The sequence below is a fragment of the Haliotis rubra genome, unplaced genomic scaffold (genome assembly GCF_003918875.1).
Source record: "Haliotis rubra isolate DU_JTF1 unplaced genomic scaffold, ASM391887v1 Scf340, whole genome shotgun sequence".
Lineage (NCBI taxonomy): Eukaryota > Metazoa > Mollusca > Gastropoda > Lepetellida > Haliotidae > Haliotis > Haliotis rubra.
The window spans coordinates 108,936-132,186 of NW_025767014.1; the positions used below are offsets into that span (position 1 = coordinate 108,936).

Consider the following 23,251-nt stretch of genomic DNA (forward strand, 5'->3'; position numbering starts at 1 on the left):
TTGCACAAGTCAGTGAGTTTAGTTTCACGCTGCTTTTAGCAATATTAAAGCAATATCACGGCGGGGGACACCAGAAATGGGCTTCAGATATTGTATCCATGTGGGGAATCGAACTCGGTTTAAGGCGTGAGCAAATGCTTTAACCACTATGATACTCCAGGTTGCTGTATTGCACAATAACTAAATATAAGGAGAATTTTACTGAATGTCAACACAAAACACGACAATGAATACTTGTACACAACAATATTTCCTATTTGTTATTTTTATACCGGAAAAAGTTGTTCAGGAAACTACAAGGGATGGAGATGGGGCTTGGGATGTGGGTGAGGCACAACCTTACTAGCAAACACTCTATTATTATGCAGCTGTGGGAAATGAAGAATGAAAAACACACACCACATAAGTAGATTTAATATTTATTTCTACCGTGACACCAACAAATAGGCAACCATAACATAAATACTTTGGACCCAGGCTGCAAGACGAAATCATACAACTTCACCAATCCTGTAAGAGTACAATACAAGTACAATACTGTATGTTTATCACAGCAATATGATTCATCAGTGTAACAAGGTTTTGTACAGTTTCCATGGAAACCTCAATGTTATGGTATAATCGGATATTTTGGGCAAGTAAATGTATGCATATATGAAACAAGGAAACATTTTTGGCTAAAAGGCAAAAAGATCTGAAGGCACAAAACACATGGACGGAAAACATTGTAAATATAGACCATAACAAATGACTTTGATCAAAATATATCACAGCTGTTATCAGTACAAAATAGGACTTCCACTCCACTTTATGGCATAAAAACTGAACTAGATTTTGGCTGAGTTCTTGTTTGTTAAAAAGGCAACATGCCAACCAACATTTACATCTTTGCTAACAGTCTTCTCTGTTTGGACATAAGCTAACTGATCACTTCATGAAAACATTAGTTTACCCATTTCAAACTGTTTTCAAACTGGCATAATAACAAACTCAATGGCATTATTTACCATATAGGTCCCTTCATTGAGATCATGACCACTGACACAATAAAGAACTGACATTGACAATAAGGCAATATCAAACTAAATGCCTTTATGCCTGAGGTATTTAGGATGCTCTTTTATATAAATAAATCTGTAAACATTGTATTATTTAGTAACAACAGACATCTATCCCAAATAGCTAACTTGATGACACCTAATTTTTCAAGTTATTTCCTTTTTGGAAAATGTTATGAATGCAATCTTTGGATCTTTGGACATTGACTAATTATGAATTCAACATTATGACCATTTTCTAAATGGATTATTGGTAAATATCAAATCTTTGAAAATATATTTCAAAATACCATTATTCAAGCTATCTGTACCAAATCTGCATTATCGTTACAGTTTTGAGTATCATGCAGACACTACAGTGCTTGGTCTGCTGGCATAGTCTGGGAGTGGTGTCTTCAGGCCCTGTGCCCGAGCCTCGTCCTGCATCGGACAGTGTTCCAGGCCATCTTCCGGGCAGTCTGACCATCCATCTGTGTCTGGAGGAAGTGGGTGATACTGACCAGAGCTTCGTCCATCTTGTCCTGCAGTTGGGACACTCGGGCACCGTTCTGACTGGACTCGTGTTCCAACTTGCAGAGCTCAGACTCATTATACAGTCCACTGAGTTTAAAGTACTCGGTGAGAGCACCATGGAGCTTCTTCTGTAGAGACTGTAGCTGTAGGGGAGAAGAGGGGAGCAGTATTAGATTTGAGTGAGTGAATTCATCAGTGTTTGAGTTGAGTGAGTGCATTAGACAGTGCAAGAATGAACGAATGGATGAGTGGGTGGGTAAGTGAGTGAGTGAGTGAGTGAGGGAGGGAGGGAGCCAGCCAGCCAGCCAGCCAGCCAGCAAGTTATTCACACTACTTTACAGTTTCTTCAATACATGTTATCTTGATGTGGGACAATTTAACTGTAAAGAAAGTATTTATGACTATAAAGGCAAGACTCTTTATAGATGACAATTTCTTTACTATATTTTGATACAACGTTTCAGTATAGATTCTTATACCATTGTCATCAAGAGAGCATCATAATATAATATAGCGGTTGTCATCCATAAAGTATTTGCATTTATCATTTACCAACATGTAAAATGACAATCATACAAAAGTTACTCGTGTGTTGTCTGGACGTACCTGTTTAGTGTCTGTGATGGCACTCTCTAACTTGACTCTGTCCTCGTACCCTCGTAGAAGCTTCTCCTTCATCACGATGAAATCATTCTGTAGCTGCCGGTACTGTGATGCCAAGTCCTTGTTCTTGTACAAGCAGCGCCTCTTCTCAGACTGTGTGCACAAACAATGCAACATTAAACATGCAGCTTATACTGGTGGTCCTTTACAATTCCAGAAGTGGACTTAACTACAGAACATTCTATTGGTTGTTTCAGTTTTTCTAGATGAATCTGGTAAACCGCTCCGGGTAGGGGTCCGCACAATATGTTAAAATAAATTAATAAGTTCAAATCCAGAGACCTTGCAATATTTATAAATGATCATTCCCTAAGTTGATAAACACATGCTTTGTTTTTTCTTTTGCAAAATTTGGTAAGGAACACAATGTAAACAAATGATTCAGCTAAATCCTAGTAAGCTTCTTCATGTATACTGAGGATAACCGTATCAATAATCAAATCAGTAGTCAACATAATCAACAATTTTGTAACTAGCAATATACAGTTTCCAATGTGAAATCTACTTCATGACTATATGAAATGTCCAGGCTACCATACCTCATGTTTCTTATGAACTTCCTGTCTGTCCTCTAACAGATGTTCATGTTTACTAGTGTTGTCACGGATACGCCCTGCAATAAGAAAACAGTATTGAAGAATATCTTGGAAATATGTTATATACCTTGAAAAGTAAGAGTAAAAGTAGCAGATCAGTTTGTACCAAGCATGTTTCCAGTTGATCAGGGTCATTTCTGTGCTCTTCATCTGTAAATGATCACCCCAAACTCAAAGCCTAAGCTAAGGTACGTCTTGTACAGTTTTACAATGGTACATTCATACCTAGAGAGCTGTGTCAATATACAGTAGTTACTGTAAGTTTTCATGTCATACCCTATTTAGACCAGATCTCCTTTATCAGAATGAGGGCTGAGGATATGGGGGTCAAGGGTTGATTTGGAGTCAAGGTTGGTTGGTTGGTTTGTGTAGCTAATGCAGCACTCAGCAATATGGCAGCTATATGGTGGCGGTCTGTCAATAATCGAGTCTAAACCAGACAATCCAGTGATCAACAGCATGAGCCTTGATCTAGGCAAATGGTATACGATGACATGTGTCAACCAAGTCAGAGAGTCTGACCATCCGATCCCGTTAGCCATGTAATAGGACAAGCATGGGTTGTTGAAGACAAATTCTACCTCGGAACTTCATTTGTCATTTTGGGTCAAGGACTAATATTGGGTATGACATACAAACTCTCACACATTAACCCTTTAATCATATACCCTGACATCAAATTATAAGATATATTTGGAACTGAATGCAATACCTGTACTTTATGTACAAGACTGAACACCAGCCAACTGGAAACACACTAAGAGACATAACTCTCACCACCCCGACTGATATCTGTGGCCCATTCAAAATACACTCACAAGAAATATACGCCCAGCAGAGGCTGTGAACTGGACCTGGTTATTATGCCAGCTGTGACTGGACCATCTATCAGTTGGTTCTATCTAAGTTGGTATGCAAAATGGCTCATCCACATCAGGTATAAATGACATAAATGCTTCTACTTTGAAAACATTCTCGATTATCCATTCTTTAATGATATCTGTTTCTGTTCGTTGTTTAATGCTGCACCTAGCAATGTTCAGCTATATGTGTGTGTGTGTGTGTGTGTGTGCGTGTGTGTGCGTGTCGCGTGTAGCGTAGTGTCGCGTCGCGTGTGTAGCCTAGTGGTTAAAGCGTTGGCTCGTCACACCGAAGACCCAGGTTCGAATCCCCACATGGGCACAAGGTGTGAAGCCTATTTCTGGTGTCCCCCGCCATGATATTGCTGGAATATTGCTAAAAGCGGTGCAAACCATACTCACTCACTCACTCCAGCTATATGGCGACAGTCTGTAAATAATCAAGTCTTGACCAGACAATACTAAACCAATGGCATGAGAATCAATCTACGCAACTGGGACACGACGTCATTGGTCAATGAAGTCAGCAAGTCTGACCGCCTGATACTATACTACATTATAGAATCCTTAAAGCAACCATTTCATAGAGATTGAACTCTTCTCACCAAGGACCTCATTGTAGGACTTGTGAAGGTCATCTTCAATCTTCTTGGCAGCAGCAAGCTGAATATTCAGCTCATCTAGTTCTTCACTGAAAATGGGAAATATCAAACATATGTAATGTGAGTGTTGTCAAGGTACCGCCCGGTTTACCAGTGTACCAGTAGAAGATTTAACATGTGATTCCTTCATAATGAAGACCCTCCAAAGTATCCATTTTGCAATATTAGCACCAAATAAAAATCTTCTCACATTCTGTACCCTGTTCATCCCTAAACGTCATTTGGCAAACATGGCAGGTATTAAGGAATAGTAAAAATAATAGCAAAATAAAATAAAATCATCCCCCTTGAAGATAACATAGACAGTTTAGCAATAACATCAAAACCATAAATGACTTATTAAACTTTTAACGGGAAGGTTTTCGATGCTAGTAAGTAGATGGACCTACGTGAGTTTATCTATGATCTTGTCTGTACTGTTGATGACCCTCTTCATCATGTTCTCCGAGGCGTCCATATCTTCCATCTTCTTGTTCATCATGTCTGACTTCCACTGAATGTGGTCAAGCTGCTTGTCCAGCTTTAACACCTCATCCTACAACGACAAGACAACTACGTCAATACCAACTCTTAACCACCACTTCCGTACAACCTTGTAAGTGCCCTACACAGTCCATTAAAAACTAATGGAATTGATCATATACATATGATTAATATGGACCATTTTGCACATACAATACTGGCTGTCGGCATATGTCTGTCCATATTGACCACTCTGGCCGAAAATACATATCATCCCTTGGGCAGAAAATCCATATTAGCCGTATTGCCCCTCTACTAAACTGGTACGGAATCAATACACGCAAACTCTCGAAATTTCAATAGACGGAGCCTAGTTTATTTTAGAGTTACGTCCCTTGATGTGATATATGATAAAAAGGTTATGATATGACAGTAATAACCTCTTAATATTGCACATGCTGCAGCTTCAGCCTTTTATTCATAGCTGGTGTTTACTGGCATTCTTTCTGTTAAGTGAACTGACATTAGTCCTACTAAATTTGACTGAAATTGAATTTTGGGCTTGTAGATATTACATGTAGCAATACAGACCATTATAGGTCTATTGTCTATGGAATACACCCCCGCAGCTGTTGTATACGGTCCAGTCTCCAAAAGAAATACTACTCTCTATAGTCCTATATAAACAGCAACATTCGTGTAAGTGTTTGTTTGTTGGTTGGTTGGTTTTACCTACCATTTAGCAATATTCCTGCTGAGATGGTGACCTCTAAATAAGCAAGCCTGGACCGGACAATCCAGTAATTGCTACTGTGAACAATCACAAGCTATCAACCAATCACTGATTCTCACAACCCTATCCACCTGGAGGCAACTTATGACCAGGGTAGTGTCTTATTATTTTAACGGTGAATCACCTGGTCTAAGTGACTGACCTTGAGTAGTTTGTGGCGGGGCTCCAGATGACCGATTCTCTCCAGGAAGGTGGTCTGACTCTCCTTGTGCTGCATCTGGATGCCGGCAATCTTGGTGTCAAGGTCAGACTTCAGCTGGAACAGACATCATCACAAACTATTCCGAGACAATCACAAGCATATATTACAAGCCATAAATTATGAAATTATGAACGGTCCCTTAGCGCTAAGGTAACCATAACTCACATACCTTAACATAGACTTAAGGTAGTCCTAGCAGTGAGGTTGTTTTGTACAATATGTTCTATGCATCAGCCTCCTCACCTTGCCCTTCTCATCCTTGGTGTTCCTCAGCTTCTGCACCTTCTCCAGGACATTGTTGACCGCTGAGCCGACCTCGTCCGCCACCTTCTGGGCCTGAGGGGTCAACACACCAGACACATACAGAACAACGAAGGAGCAGTTACAGTGTCATTATATACTGGTAATGGTCGTAGTCACATTGTTCAAACAAAAGGGTTGCTGAAATGCCTTCTGAAAAATGTAAATAATCTTAAAAAAGACTTGTCTGTGAACACAGCTTTCTGAAAAGTAATAAATCTAGTAGTATCAGGAGAACATGGTCATACTTCTATGCTGTACATAATGAGCCTTGGCTTTTAACCAATACAACCAAACAACTCTTGCTCTGATCTTGAGTATTAAGGGCACTTTATCAACTAAATACTGTCATGTTTCATCCTTAAAGCAATCTGTATAGCAGACATTGATTCAACAACCTCGTCATCAGTGCTACAGTACCTTAGTCTGCTTCTTGGCTGAGTCTTGGCGGGTCCTGTCCATCTCGGTGGAGTTGGAGTTGATACGTGCCTGCAGCACGGTGCGAGTGTGCACCTCCTCCTTCACCTGCCTCTTCAACGTCTCACACTGGTTCTGAAGACATGGGATACTCAGGGTAGAGATTACTCTCAACAAGAACACCATTGTCAGTATCCCTTGCCCCAAGGAATGTGAGCAGTTTGATCAGTTCATTATGGCCCCACCCATGAAGATCCGGGTTAGAATTGATCTTCAGTAACCCATGCTTGTCGTGAGAGGCGACTAACGGGATCGGGTGGTCAGGCTTGGTTGACAGGTGTCATTGTATCCCAATTGCGTAGATCAATGTTCATGCTGTTGATCACTGGGTTGTCTGATCCAGACTCGATTATTTACAGACCACCACCATATAGCTGGAATATTGCTGAGTGAGGCGTAAAAACTAAACTGACTCAGTCACTCATACTGGCCCCATTTCAGCCACTATGCAGTAATATAACATTGATCAAGGGCTGTAATCTTTGAAAATGAAAAAACATGGCACCCATTTTGAACTTTAGTCTTGACAAGCATCCATTATGAGCATGCAAAATCACATGCAGTTTCTCAGGAAAGAGACAGGTCATCTATTACAGGTGGAGGTGGGCCAGATGATTTTGAAGCACGAAATTGAAAATAATGACCCTCCACATGCTCTTGTACTTATTTTGCTTGACCCTGAAATATAATCTTAACCCTTCTCTCAAGACTGTCATATCATTTTGTTGACCCTTTTCTGAATCCCTCTGAAATTTACTTCCACCCCATCCCCTGACCCCCCTCTCTTCACTGTGTGAAAACAAATCATTAAGGAACAGATATTATAAACAGAAAGATGGATGGATGAACACTGTTCCTTTATCCCCAGCCCCAGTTTGCGGAAGGGGTGATACACACAGTTTAAAATGCTGCCTCCATGACAGACCATGACTTGCTGGTGCCAGCATCAACACAAAAGTAGATATATGCATTTTGAAGCACTTCTTTTAGAAATTCATTGAGTAGCTAATTTCAAACACTTATTTTACATAATATTCCTAAGGTGCACTTAAACAGTAGAAATAAATATACATACTTTAATACTAAAGTACATATTCTTGTCAAGTAAAAGTCATGATAAGCATCAGTATTACACAAAGTATAACCATTTACTTTAATCATTTCCTCTGTTTTGAAAGCCTTGTCCTCTTCAGTTCGGAGTTGTTCCCTAATGTGCTGGTTCATGGCCAACACCTTGGAGTATTCCTCCATGGTTGCATTAAACAGGGTGTCCGTACGTCGCATCTCCTTGTTGATGCGCACAACATTCTTCTCATCATAGACCCTCTGTTTGTCACTGAAGGTGTATATTGTTTTTTAGTATAGAAAGAATGTATTACGACAAGCACAGAAATATTGACCATTGGTGCAAAAATCAAATGTTTTTTCCCTACTTTTATTAAGTGTATACATATAATTAATGCTGTCAGTTTGAGCTTATGTTCATACTGTTAACATATTCATCATCTTGTCACAGAACAGTCAGTTGTCAGTGTCAAGGTCAAGGTTGAGGCCAAGGAAATGTTCAAGGTCAGATTCAGGACTGGACCAGGGTCAGTGTCAGGTCAAGGTCAGATTCTGGATCAGGTACAGGGAAACTATTGACATCATTTAATGGCTTGAAGACTTAAAGTTAGGTGGAATCATACATTACATGTCCTTTATTTAATCAACTTTTCTTTTAAGTGAATCTAAACATATTTACAAATCTCAGGGCAGACAGTATAAAACAAGAAGAATACGACTGATGAGTGTTATCATTTGGACATCAATTACAAAACTGAACGAGTGTCCTCACCATTGCACCAGCTTGTCCTCACAGTCCTCCTTGTCCATCTTGACCTCCTGTGTCTCTCTCAGCAGCGTCCTTAACTTCCCCTCCAGTTGCTTGCACTTGTGCTTCAGCTCATCCCGCTTGTGACTGTTCTGGGCTTTCTGGAGGCAGCAGAGGAAACAGTTGTGATGTCGCCCTTAACTTATTTACACGAGGCAGATCCAGAATTTTGAAAAGGGTGGAGTGCATATAATACAAAGGTCATGAAGTGACTTGTCTGAGTGTTTGGCTGGATAAACAGGTGGAATGTATTGGCTTCTTTGAAGGGCATTTAAAAGCTGGAGCACTAAGGAAGAATAATGAAAAATGGGTGAAAAACTTCTTTATTACAATGGGAGCGACATTTCGGTGTAGGTTCATCGCTTGCTTGATAACAATGTTAGAACCTGCACCATAACCTCACCATTGTCCTCAGTTTCTGCTCAAGTTGCCGATTTTCTGACTCCAATCTTCGGTGTTCGAACTCTGTCTCTGCGATTCTAGTTTGGAAATCTCGAACCTGGTGAAGGAAAGTGTGACATATGAGTTATACCAGAAGGACCTTTCAAAGACAATAAGATATTGAAATGAAAATAGAATAAATGTAATCAAAGAAATGTTCATACCTTAAAAAACCTGACTAAAGACCCATCTATTTAAAAAAAGTCATGGAGTTGCAGCATTTAAAAAGAGTCTTCATTATTCCCATAGTTATATACATTCATAATGTTTGACGTGACAGATATGACATGCATATTGAAATCTAAAAATCGACAGTGAATGAAATTCGGTGCTAAAATAGTAATAAGCGAATCAGATAACGATCAGAGTGGGGTGAGTATAATTTTACACCGCTTTTAGCAATATTCCAGCAATATCACGGCGGGGGACACCTGAAATGGGCTTCACACATTGTACCCATGTACGGAATCGAACCCGAAGTCTTCGGCATGATGTGCGAATGCTTTAACCACTAGGCTACCCCACAGCCCCGATATCAATCAGAGGGTCACTTACAAGATTAAGCTGAAAAATATGTCTTATAGAATGAAGACCTGATACATTAGATGATCAAGGATGAAGCATGTGGAACTGATAATCGATTATGGGCCCTGTTCTACAAAACTATCTTAGCGTTATGACGGTCATAAGTCTCTGTTTAGGTTTGTGAGTTATGATCACAAAAATGAGTTGCAGACAGGTCCTGCTCCAGACTCCCCGAAATACGGACTGTACCTTGGTTGCCTGCATCTCCTCCGCCACCTTTGCATTTTCATTCTTCACCTCCAGGATCTTCATCTCTTGGTCGTTGTCCTTCAGCTGCTGTCGGATGTCGTTCAGTTGGTGGACATACGCATTGTACGTCATCTTCGCCTCCGACAGATCCTCACTGAAGAGGTCATTGATATCATTATCAACATTATGATTCTTCATTAGTGCAGACTGTTCACCTCAGTGATGCGCATTCTTCTCGGGAAAAGTTTTAAAAGTTTGGAATAGTCCATTCATGTAGTAGGTCTAATGATTCCTCAATAGACATTGTACATGCAGCAGGGCATGAAGTCATCCCATAGATGACATCCTTACCTGTGCGAGCTTGCTAAAGGGGTTAACCTCTAAGGTCACGTGAACAAGGCATCCGATTTCGGATCTGAAGGTCTGTGGTTCGAATCACAGCACGGGACTTTGAAATTATATTTTTTAACAACAGCAAGCAGCTTTGTGGACGAGCTTCACATTAGAAGTTTAAATAGTATCTTGATACAGTGCATTGTTGGCTTTAAATATCAAACATGTTATGCATCTGCACCTTACTTTGAAAGTCTGCAACTAGTAAGCAAACGAAAACCATTATGTTAACGGATCCAGTGCATCCAGATGTAAACAAGAGATATTTTCTTCAGTCATTACAAACAAAGGGTCAAAAGTCTTCATTGTGTACCTGATCTGACTAAGGTTGTCTCGGACAGTGTCCAGCTCTCGCTTGATGTGTCCACGTTCATTCTCCGCCTTGTTGACCGCCTCCTCAGACTTCTGCTCTGTCTTGGCCTGCCTCTGTTTGGTCATCTCCAGCTCCTGGTCAGTCTGCAAAACAGGAGATGTAATGCCACTAACACATTCTAACACATCGGTCTCAGTGGGACAGGTTTCCTGACTGGAAACAATCACTCAGATTTCACACATCATACCAGAAACCTATAGTATGACCAGAAATTATTGAGAATTTTAGGAATATGTTTAATTGGATTTCTAGTATAAACAACCTTGACCAGCTATCAAGTGCTTGGTTTCATTCGAGAGACAACTCCGTTAATCTTTTTTCATTAGTTTGTGAAGAGTTATCCCCCTTTGTTTACTTGCTAGCAGACGACATTTTCAGTGATCCTCAGTATGGATGATTTAGAGATTTTACAATATTATAAGAGGACAAGATCACCTAAAGTGATTTACATCCCTTTGTCCACTGTTTATGTTTTGAAAAATAACAAATGGGACATCAGATCACCAAAAGTGATTTCCAGAAAAGTGAGTCAGAACAGGCATCCCTTTGTCCACTGTTTATCGTGTCTTTGTAAGGAGAAATATTGCAAATGGATATGGGATTCCATCAGGTCATGAAACCAGAAAATTGAAGGGAATATGAACAGTGCTTACAGCATAGAAATTTTACTGGGACAGATATTCTCGAGGAACATTTACTTACACATCTGCTCACATGTTCTATGGAAATATTTGGATTTTCCAGCAGGACAACGATATTCAAAACATCATCTCAAAGCATTCACAGGCCGGTTTCGACATCGTTCAAAAATATGACATTATTAGATTGGCCAAGCTATAGCCCTGACCTAAACTCCAATAGAAAATGTTTGGGGACTTATGAAGGAAAGTGTCAATAAGAAAAATCTGACAAATATTACTGAAATGAAGAAGAGGTGGTCCGATATTGGGACAGTATGGACCACGACTATCTAACTTCTTTGATCAGTAGTATGCCCCGCCGCATTGAAGTCTGCATTGCTGCCCATGGTGACTTGACAAAATACTAACTGTTTACCTGTCTTTGAATCTTGAGTTATGTTCTCCTAATATTCACATTTAATACGTGAGTAATGAGTGAAAAAAAATAAAAATTACAATCTTTAAATTCTCAATAATTTCTGGTTGTACTGTATGTGTTCTTTTGGTTACCCCTGGAATGAGATGCAGAGAATATCACCAAATCTTTTGATATGAAATATATCTTCATGGGTCGATAAAAGTTTAACATTCCAAGACTTGCCGAGAAATATTAAAACTTCATTGATGAGTTTTGATACCAAAAGACATGATATGGTGGCATGTGTGGGCGAGCTGGCTCAGGTGCCAGGCTAGTGATCCAGCAAGCTTGAGGTGTCGAGCCCACCTGTGACCGGGTGTTAAAACCTTGGAGTCAACTTGAATAATAATAATAATTATAATAATAATGCAGACTATTTCAGTGTTGTCACAACCCGTGGATAACAGTACACAACCCTGTGAACTTAAAAGAACCCACGAATCCGTTGGTATATGACCAGATGGTGGCCACATGAATACCACACCACATAATAATGTGCTGAGAGGGGGGAAAACCCAGTCCAAGATAGCAGTGAAAGTAAAAATCAATCCAATGCATTGGCACAGTGGTTCCAAATATGAAGCCCTTCGATTTTAAAATAATGAAGCATTTTCCTTGCATGTAATTATGATTGAAGGAATATTGTATCCAATCTCACCTCGGCCTGAGCCTTCTTAATTTTGTCCATGGCTTCCATCTCAAGCAGCAGCTTCTCCTGGACCAGGGGTCTGTAGATAAAGTCATACACTCTCCATCATCATACACTCTCCGTCACTCTCCACCACAAGCTGATTCTAAAACCATCTCAGCAAGCTGAAACCTATTACTGCCAATGAGGCTGCCATACTTCCTCATAATTTTATGTTTTCATAATATAAACGGATCAGGCTCTGTGAGTAAGTATTCAAACATGACTGAATGAAAATTGACCACATGCTGATTTTGGGTAAGTCCCTGAAATAACCATCTTGAGAAAAAGGTGTTCTCCTATTTCAACAAACACTTTACCTATTGCTGTAAAAAGTTACCTTAAGACTTCACAGAAAAGGAAGAAACTTATGATCAGGTAATTAGTAATGTAAGCCTCATTCTGCGATATAAATCATAGAATGTTTATTCAGTAAAATGAAGTATGTTTCCACAAACATTCTTAAGTAAAAAGGATGTTTCCACACATTCTAAACATGACTTACATATGCCTCTCTACAAAAGCAATGTCCTCCTTGAGTCTGTTATTGAGAACTTCCGCAATTTCTCTCCTGTTCTGCATGCGCGCCTCATTTCGACCTCGGTACGCAACATGCCACTGCAGCTCATTCAGGTCGAGAATACATGCTTCATGCTCTGATGAGGACAGAGATGTGTGCGCAGGTGAGACATGCAATAACTGAACATTGGCGTGACGTGTGGAGAAAAGACGTACTAGAGCCAAAGAATATCTGTAGCTCACCTGCTTCAAACTGCTACTTGATCATTGGTCACTAAGGCCTTTTACAGTTGTCCACTTATAATACAGTTATATATTATTGCTATATAATTTGATAAAATGTTTATTTGTTTGTATTAAAGGCAACTACAGCAACTACATCACTCACTAGTCATGTATTAAAGAACAAAGTCCAAAAATCATTACCGTATTTGCCATAGTAAGTGCCCTGTGTGCTTAAAACACTGACAAATAGGGGTACTGTTTAAAACCCTAAATTTACTGTCAGATATCTAGCTTGTATGGCTATGATAATGATTACAGGGTGAATCAACACGCGTCCTACTCAACTGTTGTTTTGTCTTTTTAAAACATATCTGTCATTGTTACACAACAAAATATGGACTGACATTATTAATTTGCTTCAGTAGGAGGCGTTTATAAAGAGTACTTACAGACTGGTCCCAATGTTGATAATTGGACGAGAACACTAATATAACCTATACGGTATCATACTTACTGAATAAAATCAAACTTGAAATACATCTCGGGAAATGCATAATAAATTCAAAAACAAAACATAGGTGGACAGTCTTCTATTTAAGATAAAAGCAAACAAAGCATATAAATGTACACAATGTAAAGAAAGTAACCATGGGAGACAACTCTTTCCAAGACAGTCACTGAAAGACAACTGCTCTTACTACAACCAGAGAAATAACATGCATGTGAGTCAAAACAAAATGCAGTGTAGTCAGACCCATTCCGCTAAGCCATCGGCGACTGGCCTCACCTCTTTGAACAAGCACCGGCAGATCCCTCAGCCTCCGGAGACACAGGTCATCAATCTTACTGGTCAGTTTAGTGACCCTCCCCCTCTCATGCTCCAGCTTCCCCTCTGTCTCATGTCGGTCATTCTCAAGCCTGGCCAGCAGTGTGATGACCTCGTCAATCACATCCTCAGCCCCGAGGTAGGGAATCTCCAGACCTTCATCCTCAACCTCAACGTCCTCTGTAAGACATAAATAGTTAGCAACTGAGTGAGAAAATACATTGCTTTATTTGTTTTAAAAAAAAGCAGTTAGCAATATTCTATCTATATGATGGCATATAATTGTGTCTGGACCAGAAAAACCAGTTACTGATATTAAGAGCACTGTCCAATGCCACTGTAGTAGGATGGCAAGATACCAACCAAGTCAGTGATTGAGTCAGTGAGTAAGTTTAATTTAACGCCACACTCAGCAATATTCCTGCAATATCACAGCAGTCTGTAAATAATTGAGTGTGGACCAGACAATTCAGTGATCAACAGCATGAACATCCATCTACGCAACTGGGAACCGATGACATGTGTCAACCAAGTCAGCGAGCCTGAACACCCGATCCCGTTAATCGCCTCTTACGACAAGCATGGGTTACTGAAGATCAATTCTAACCCGGATCTTCACAGGTCCCAAGTCAGTGAAACTGACCACAGTATGAATTGTCACGTCAAAACAGCCATGGGATCAAGAGCATTCTCTGCTGCAGCCCCGATCTCTGGAACATTCTACCACTCGCCCTAAAAGAAATAGAATCTTCTGACGCTTTCAAAACTGCCCTCAAAACTCATCTTTTCAAACTCTCTTTTCCATAGACATTGTCTACAATCTGTTCTCTTTATAGCGCCATTGAGCAATATCTTTTGGAAATAGGCTCTATAAATCATTTATTTATTTATTATTATCCATTAAATAACCAATCAAGTATGCTGAAGATAAACGTTTAAGTGGAATTCTCATAGCTGATGCAGGAATTAGACTAAAGCATTTCTCTTTCCTCTCACCTTTATAGAGGACATGGCATGGTGACACCTCCATACTAGGTCATGTTAGGTAAACACTGAGTGAACTCGGACTGACCAATCTGTCAGAAGGATATTTGTTACCTTGAGCCAATCAGAGAGTCTTTAATTTTGTATCTGGGCAAAAGAAAGCCCCCAGAGAACATAAATATTCCAGTGACAGTACACCCTTTTACATATAGATGCCATGACAATAGCAGACAACAGAATAAAATCATAGTGCTGCCTTACACAGAGAACTTGCAAGATTATATCTTTATGTGAAGATTCTGATGACACCTAAATAGGAAGTCATGTCAGGTGAACATTTGGATCAGCCAATCAGCCCAGATGCTGCTTATTTCTTGGAAAGAGTGAGCCAAGCCTTCAGAGAAGCATATCTGATTTGTTAAAAACGAATATATTGTATCAGAAGATGATTTGCTAAATGCATCTCTGGGTGATGGAAATTTTAAAAAAATAACATGCTTCAAATATTCTATTAGACTAAAAGCTCTAAACTTTCCTTAACCAAGGCGAGGAAGCAGTATATTTCTAATAATAACATTGGGCTAATCTAAAGTCATCACTGTCATAACAGACGTCATATTGCGATGGTACTGAGATCAGAGATGATCCTCCTCAAACCTTTTTCAGCCTTGGCGCCTATACCCTTGATCGACAGGTTCTCTTGGGTTGACACTTGTGAGGAAGCATGAGACACTTCGCTGACTGTGCTGGACTGGCGACCTGATAAACTGCCTGGTGCTGCCTGGTTGTCCACAAACCTGATAAACTGCCTGGTGCTGCCTGGTTGTCCACAAACCTCAGGTGTTTTCTGGGTCCTGGAATGTTATGATATTTAGAATACTACCTAACACCATTTAACCAAATAACAGGAAGATAGTAAGTAGAAGTAGATCAATTAGATGGATCCCAAATACATGTACTTGTTCATGTATATCTAGTTTGCTGTTTTTCAATGCTGCACTCTATTCCAGCTCCAAACAAACCAATGACTGATATCATGAGCATGTGGGGTATGGCAAGAGTGCTTTTGATCAATCTGGTCTTCTTTTACGACCAGTATGGGTTGTTGGGAACCTTTTGTAACCCTGAATCCCTATCGGGAAATTGACAAAGGGAGAGAACTCTGGGCTGACCTTGGATGGACACTATAGAATCTCTCCGACTGGACAACTTGCTCTTCACCTCCTCCTCTGACTTCTTGAACCACTCATCAATGATGTTCTGTACCAGCTCCAGGTGAGACACTGCCTTCTTCACACACGGCTCGGTCGACCCTGTCAACTCGCAACTACGACGACGGGCAAGCTGAGGTATCTTTGGCCAGTTGGATGGAAGAGGGTACACTTTATCTGAAGTGTTAGAAAAATATATTTATTTCATGTACACACTTATTATACATCATGAACATAACTAGACTGAATTCTTTAATAAGCATCTACTGTTTGGAAAAAACGTTCGTGCCGGGCATTGATCAAGACCAGGGAGCCGTTCCACTAACCGATCTTATCTAAGATCAATCTTAGCAAGTTACGCCAATTTTACAATCGTCTTAGCTAAAAGTTACACCCGTTCCACTAACCGATCTTAGGCCGATCATAGCCGGTCCCGATCTTACGATCCGATCCAAGCTTAGATCGAGACTCTTTCGTGCGAGAGATAGAGGAATGCGAGGCACTAGTTATCTCCCTTTGCATAGTCTAGCAAATGATGGAAGTAGTTTACGAACCAACTGAGTGAGTGAGTGAGTTTAGATTTACGCCGCACTCAGCAATAGTCCAGCTATATGGCGGCGGTCTGTAAATAATCTAGCTAAGATGCATAGCGTTCACTAACATGAGCATTCATGTTAGTGAACGCTATGTATCTTATCTATAAATAATCGAGTCTGGACCAGACAATACAGTGATCAACAGCATGAGCATCGATCTGCGCATTTGGGAACCGATGACATGTGTCAACCAAGTCAGCGAGCCTGACCACCCGATCCCGTTAGTGGCCTCTTACGACAAGCATGGGTTATTGAAGTTCAATATTCTAACCCGGTCCTTCATGGGTATTTTTCCAACCAAGTGTAAACGTGGAGAAAAAACCTTGAGCAAAATGTTAGGGTAGTGAGCACCTTGGTTTCAGGTGCAAGTGCGTGTGAACGCTGGGTATCAGGCAAAATATAATAATAATAAATGCATATTTATAGTGCGCCTATTCCACATCCTGGGGCATGCTCAAAGTGCTATGTACAGATAATTTACACGAGAGTATTTACAGCCGAGATTATAAGTTATATACTGAGAACAGGTTTTAAGTCTGAACTTTAAAAATGTCAATTGTGTCAGAGCTTTTAATATGTGCCTGAACCTTGTCAATCAGAATAAACAAGCCATGAGGAGGCTATAAAGTATGTAGAATCTGTCAGTGTTCTTGAATAACAAGCGCCTGCCTTTAGAATCCCCCACCAAATATGCCCAGTGAAATCAAACATATTTGTATCTTTTTGCTTCAGAACATTGTTCACTTCAGGGCTGTCCCTATTCTTAACCATGACCTTGCAATATTGTTGTACAAATGTGTTACACGGACTCGCTCAGTTGTGTTCCCATGACAACAGTGGTCAGACTGGCCTGACATTTGTAAGGCTTCAGTGCAGTGTTTGTTTACATCACAGAAATATACAAATTCATTTCATGGGGGATTTTAGGGGACGCTCACGGTGAAATGCTCGCTCTTATTTTTCACATAGAATAGGAAAGCCACCATTTTGGTTTCTCTACGATTGATTTTAGCTATCCTAAGTTGGTCATGAGCAACTTAGACTTTGAATCTTAACTTTACGATTGACTTAGGTAAGATTGGTTAGTGGAACGGTAAGCCGATCGTAACGTCACACTAAGATTGGGATTTTAGGGGTTTACGATTGGCATAGGGCTAAGATCGGTTAGTGGAACGGCACCCTGGTCATGAAGATGCTCACCAGGTGATGAAGATGAAACATTATAACAAAAACAATATGGAAACTTTAATTTGTATACTGTTTTATGTCTTCAAAACTACATGGATGATCAAGCCTGGACTGACTGACTGACTGAGTTTAGTTTTACGCCGCTTTTAGCAATATTCCAGCAATATCACGGCGGGGGACACCAGAAATGGGCTTAACACATTGTGCCCATGTGGGGAATCGAACCCGGGTCTTCTGCGTGACGAGCCAACGCTTTAACCACTAGGCTACCCCACCGCCCCGATCAAGCCTGGAAATCAAGGTAATCTTCCCTCATTAAATGATACTGATTTATTTTTGAGACCAAAAATAAAATGTCTCACACAATAACAGCAACCGCTTCACAGCTATATATACTCATGCCAATAATGGTTGTCACCCCTTTCAATTTTTTTAATTGGAGAGGGGGGGTGGGGTAGGGGTGTGAGAGGGTTGGGGTGGGAGGGGGTGACAACCATTATTGGCATGAGTATAGTTTAAAAACCAAATGTATGTTATCCAGAGACCATGAACTGATATATGGTCTCCGATGTTATCCAAGTATGAACAGTGTAAACATACCAATAGTTTGGTCTGTTACTGCATAAGGGACCATTCAAACTAAATGGCTAGGGGTGTCGGGGTGTGGGGGTCGGTGGGGTTGGTGATGATAAATTTTATGGAGAGGCATGTACAATGTGAATGAACTCCCTAAAATTCATGTACAAAGTAAGAGACCCCTCTGCATGTCCTGTACAAAATCAATGATACCCCCTCCCCCATAATTTTTAAGCATGATTTTTAAATATTATTATGTACAAAATTAGACCCCCCTTTTTACATGTGTACAGAACTGATGAGCGCCCCTACCTCCCCAGAACAAAATGGGTGACACCCCTCTCCCCCCTCCTTAAAATCATCATTACAGCCCCAAGCCATAAATTATGAACGATCCCTAATCACTACACAGTTGTGTTTGCTTTAATCCATCGTGTATCCCACATGACAAATAGGTTGCTACAATTAGTCCTATTTGAAACAAGAATCCCCACATGTTGAATCCTTTTCAACAATTTATCAACAAGAAGAATGAATGTTGTGTCAGTCATAAGGCGATTATTAGCTAATTTGCCTCAATGATAACTGGATTGATTATATTGTATTTCACATAATGTGATACCTCTACCACAACAATGAAGCACACAGAATTCTTTCTTCAAGTGAGTGAGTGAGTGAGTTTGGTTTTACGCCGCTTTTAGCAATATTCCAGCAATATCACGGCAGGGAACACCAGAAATGGGCTTCACACATTGTACCCATATGGGCAATCGAACGCGGGTCTTCGGCATGATGAGCGAACGCTTTAACCACTAGGCTACACCACCGCCCCCAGACGTAGAAGAGATATTTGACAGCAGATAACATTCTGCAGCATCAAGGGGAACAAATGAAGTCAATTTTTTCGTGTATTTAGCTCGATATTAGTTGCAAAGCTGTATATTTAGATAGTATTGAGGGCTAGCTCAAGCTTTTTAGCAACAATCATGTGTAAGCCTGGGCTCTTTTTGATAATGGTAGCTATGCCCCTGACTTTTTTATCCAGGTGTTACTACCTTTAGCTTCCTCTGTCTCCTCCTTTTCTTGACTGCCATCAACATCTGTGAAAAAAACCACTGTTTAGAAACTGGGCTTTCCTTGGGAACTTAAATGTGTTTGATCATGTTTATACATTAACATAATCAAACTTATTGTACTCTTATCAATGTTCTGCTACAATAAATTCATGCTCAAACATAGATTTACACCTCACTGATTCACTGAGGCCAAAAGAAATAAATGTTGTGGTTCCGATTTCCTACATTTCAGAACTAGGGTAGGTAGGTAGGTTTTTTTGCAAAATATTTTTACATTACTGATTACTCATGTGTCAGAAAATAAATTTCATTTATTATGTGGTGAGTAAAATTGTTAGGCTCGGCGGGAATATTTAGGGTCGGTCGGGAAATCGGAACCACAAGCTTTTTTTTTTTAGGCCTGAGTAGTCTGATTACGTTCAGCAATGAAAAGTGAGGTGCAAGGTAGATGGCAAGAGTTACCTGCTCTTGGCTTTAGGGGCCCTGAGGGGACCTGTAGGGGTGGTCGAACAAGACAAAAACAAGTTTTTTTGTTTTGTAAATATTTTTCTTACAATATTGTTACAACTGTCATAGGATTTTAAAATGGACATTTTAATGCTTATATGTACCCCAAAGAGGACTTCTTCTAAAAAAAAGAACATAGATTTTCACCTCACTGATTCACTGACTAGTACCAAGAATTTAGAAGCATTGATGCTCATTTGGGGTATCAAGAAAGTTTCTTTGACACAACCATTCATCGAAGTTTTCATATCTAAAAGAATGTAATTTTTAAAGTAAAATTTTTGATATTTATACGGGACCCCAGTGCTCGCCCAACCATCCGCTTCGGGTGATGAAGGAGAGAGTGACCAGCACGGCACGTCACATGACTATGTGCGCGGGAAAAGGGAGGCAACTCGGGGTCAGAGAACTTTTACGTCCGCTTTAGGAAACTACAAGGGATTCAAGTGTCCCACTAACATTCGCATAGAATGAGATAAGCAAAAGATCATGAGTCAGGATAAGGAAAAATGAACGGTATCCCATTGAAACAAAAATATCTGATCTTAATAGTGGTGGTCCGATTAATTGAAATAATCGAAGATCGGTCGCAGTGCCTAAACGACCAAGCAATCGATTGTGTTTTCTCATAATCAAACACAACCAATTTTGGAACACTTGTTTGCATCAACAATATTTTACACAAGGTTGGTTTTGTCTGTGTCATTAAATTTACATTTCATAAGCACTACAAGCTCGTTCCAAGTCATGATTGAATTTATCTTAAAGAATCCAGGAAATCTGTGTTCCTAACATACAAATCATCTTTTAAATATGCGAAATTTGCCAATGGATTTTGTGCAATTTGCAAAACCCCAAATTACAACATGTTTTTTCTTTTTTTTTGTGTGTGCATTAACAAAGATAACAGGAACATTTGATAAATGACGCTAACCAATTATTTTCGATGATTGATCGGTTGTAATGAACCAATCATCAAATATGAGATTTTAACCAATTCCCAACACTAGATCTTAATTAGATTGACTTATCTTTAGCCAAGTTAAAACTCAACCTTGACCTCTCGATGACCATTTCTTCAGGTCTTGGTTTGACAATAAATGTATGTGAAATAGGTACACATCATAATGAAGCCTTTCCTTTGCTGCTATAATATTCCATATACTTCCAGCAAGAAGATCACCATGACAACCATGATCAGACATACCATCCAGAGTGCAAATTGATTGCTGCAGGATTTTACTATCTAAAAATTCTTAACTTCACGCCAGAGCTTTACATGAAACAGGATTGAAATTTCACCTTTATCTAGCAGTCCATCTGACTGAGATTCTTCATTCTTCAGAATTCCTGGCTTGCTTAGGGAGGAGAAGCTGCCCTCTGCGTAGCTCACCTCCTCCAACCGAACTACTTTAGTTGTTGACATCATGGAAATTTTGTTACATGGATGTGCCACAACTAGAGATCTGAAAATAACAATTGAATTCTTTTGTAATGACCAATTCTTTTGGCTAAAACAGTTCAACTTTGTTTATCTGGACAGTAAAATTCCCTGTGAATCTTCAATATAAACAGATATCTTACACTAACAGTTGGACCTAGAAGTAATGTTATCTTATTTGGAAATACATATCTGCAAAAATAAAACTAAATGCAAATGCTACATTTCAGGCCTGTGGCAATCTATACGGGCCAAAGCAAGTTTGAGTTGGCTTTTAATATCTTGTCTGTGGTCTGGACTATAATGTCTCTTCATCAACATCCAAAGCAAGTTTCCGGAATAACAGAGTGTGGACCAATGAGGTTCCATGGTACATGAAAAATTCCTGCAATGTTTTTCATATAAGTTGTAGGAGTGATTCTAAACAAAGTTTCCCAGACCCCTAATAATAAACTGTCAAACCATACATATTTGACATAAAAAACTCCCTTTTTCCGTTTCCTATTATATGGATAGAATTATCAGTAAAACGCCTGCATGTTATCAGAAATGAGCAGGCCACTATAACTTGATAATGCCCCCAAATTGATTCTCCTCGGTCTTCGTCAGGCAGTTAATAAAAGACCTCAGGCTTCTGCAAATGATAAAGCCCTGAAAAATAGCGTTACCCTTATAATAGTTTCATTTATGGGTTGATTTGCTTTCAAGTACAAATTCAGTGATTATGAAACATGATGAAATTTAGAAAATTGTCTAAAATTAGAATTCACTTATAGTATACATGAATGATGTTCAAGTACCATAGCATTCTATCAAGCTTTATACGACTTTGTTTGGTAACAACTGGTCCTTGTTCTGTGTACTCTAACTAATCATGAAGACTCAGATCTACTGATTAGAATATGCAAAATATTAATTTCACGTGAAAGTGGATCATCTGAATGATGTTTTCTATTTCTTCACCTTTTAAGTGGTTAAAACGTTCGCTTGTCACACCGAAAGGCCCGGGGTCGATTCCCCACATAGGTACAATGTGTGCAGCCCATTTCTGGTGTTCCCCCGCCGTGATATTACTGTAATATTGCTAAAAGCGGTGTAAAACCCAACACACTCACTCACTCTTCACCTTTATGACACTATAGAGGTAAGACGTTCCAAGATGCTGAATACAGTTGTTAATGCCCATAATGGGTCACCATCAAGCACATCCATACATTGCTAGCGGAAGTTTTTTTCTGCATAGTTTGACTTCTATCCCCTGTGTTTCAAACATATATATTTAGTGCCACATATGGCTGACATGTTTCTGGCATAGTGAACCAAACCGAAAAGACTGTTCTGGGCTGTCTACTTGATGTGAAGTATCACTGATTTTAAAAAGTCTCAGGGCATTTTTTCTTGATGCCCTTAACTTCTGATAAGACATTCAGAGCCAGAAATTCTTCCATAACATTACCAAAGTGGCAAACATATCTTTGGGTCCGTTTGGGTCCTAATAGGGCAACATACTGCGAGCTCGCTTAAAACATGTCCTTAGTCTCAAGAAAGTACATCAAATATTTAATGTTTCATGACACGGATACAATATAAAACATGATAATAAATTCTAACTTCAAAATATAGCTAAGGACGTTTCGCGACAGAACAATATGTGTAAGTAAACATAAATCACAAAATTAAAATAAAGGCTTTCAATCAAAGAATAATAACTATTTTCCAGCGCAGAGATGTGATTTTGTTTCTACGATCAACTGTAAACACACAATGTTGATATTTTTACCTCATCAGCCGCCATTTTGACGCCCAGTGTGTCACTACGGGCGGAATGTACCGAACATGTCCGTAACCTCACGACTATAATGTCCGGAAAATACCG

The 23,251-nt window shown here is 39.7% G+C and overlaps 1 protein-coding gene across 1 annotated transcript; it reads right to left on the reverse strand.

Annotated features, from left to right (window-relative positions):
- Window positions 1–405: 405 nt before the first annotated feature.
- Window positions 406–23,205, reverse strand: LOC124284636 (coiled-coil domain-containing protein 178-like). The gene is made up of 22 exons (XM_046720741.1): window positions 23,156–23,205; window positions 21,237–21,400; window positions 19,407–19,451; window positions 15,953–16,168; window positions 15,616–15,634; window positions 15,438–15,577; window positions 13,758–13,976; window positions 12,732–12,882; window positions 12,197–12,266; window positions 10,381–10,523; window positions 9,675–9,828; window positions 8,863–8,958; window positions 8,424–8,560; window positions 7,739–7,922; window positions 6,530–6,661; window positions 6,053–6,145; window positions 5,750–5,863; window positions 4,742–4,887; window positions 4,296–4,381; window positions 2,774–2,847; window positions 2,178–2,327; window positions 406–1,714 (listed from the first exon to the last, which is right to left on the reverse strand). Exons 1-22 carry the CDS (start codon window positions 23,158–23,160, stop codon window positions 1,454–1,456), a joined length of 2,799 nt encoding a protein of 932 aa, XP_046576697.1. The 5' UTR covers window positions 23,161–23,205; the 3' UTR covers window positions 406–1,453.
- Between the last annotated feature and the right edge of the window lie 46 nt (window positions 23,206–23,251).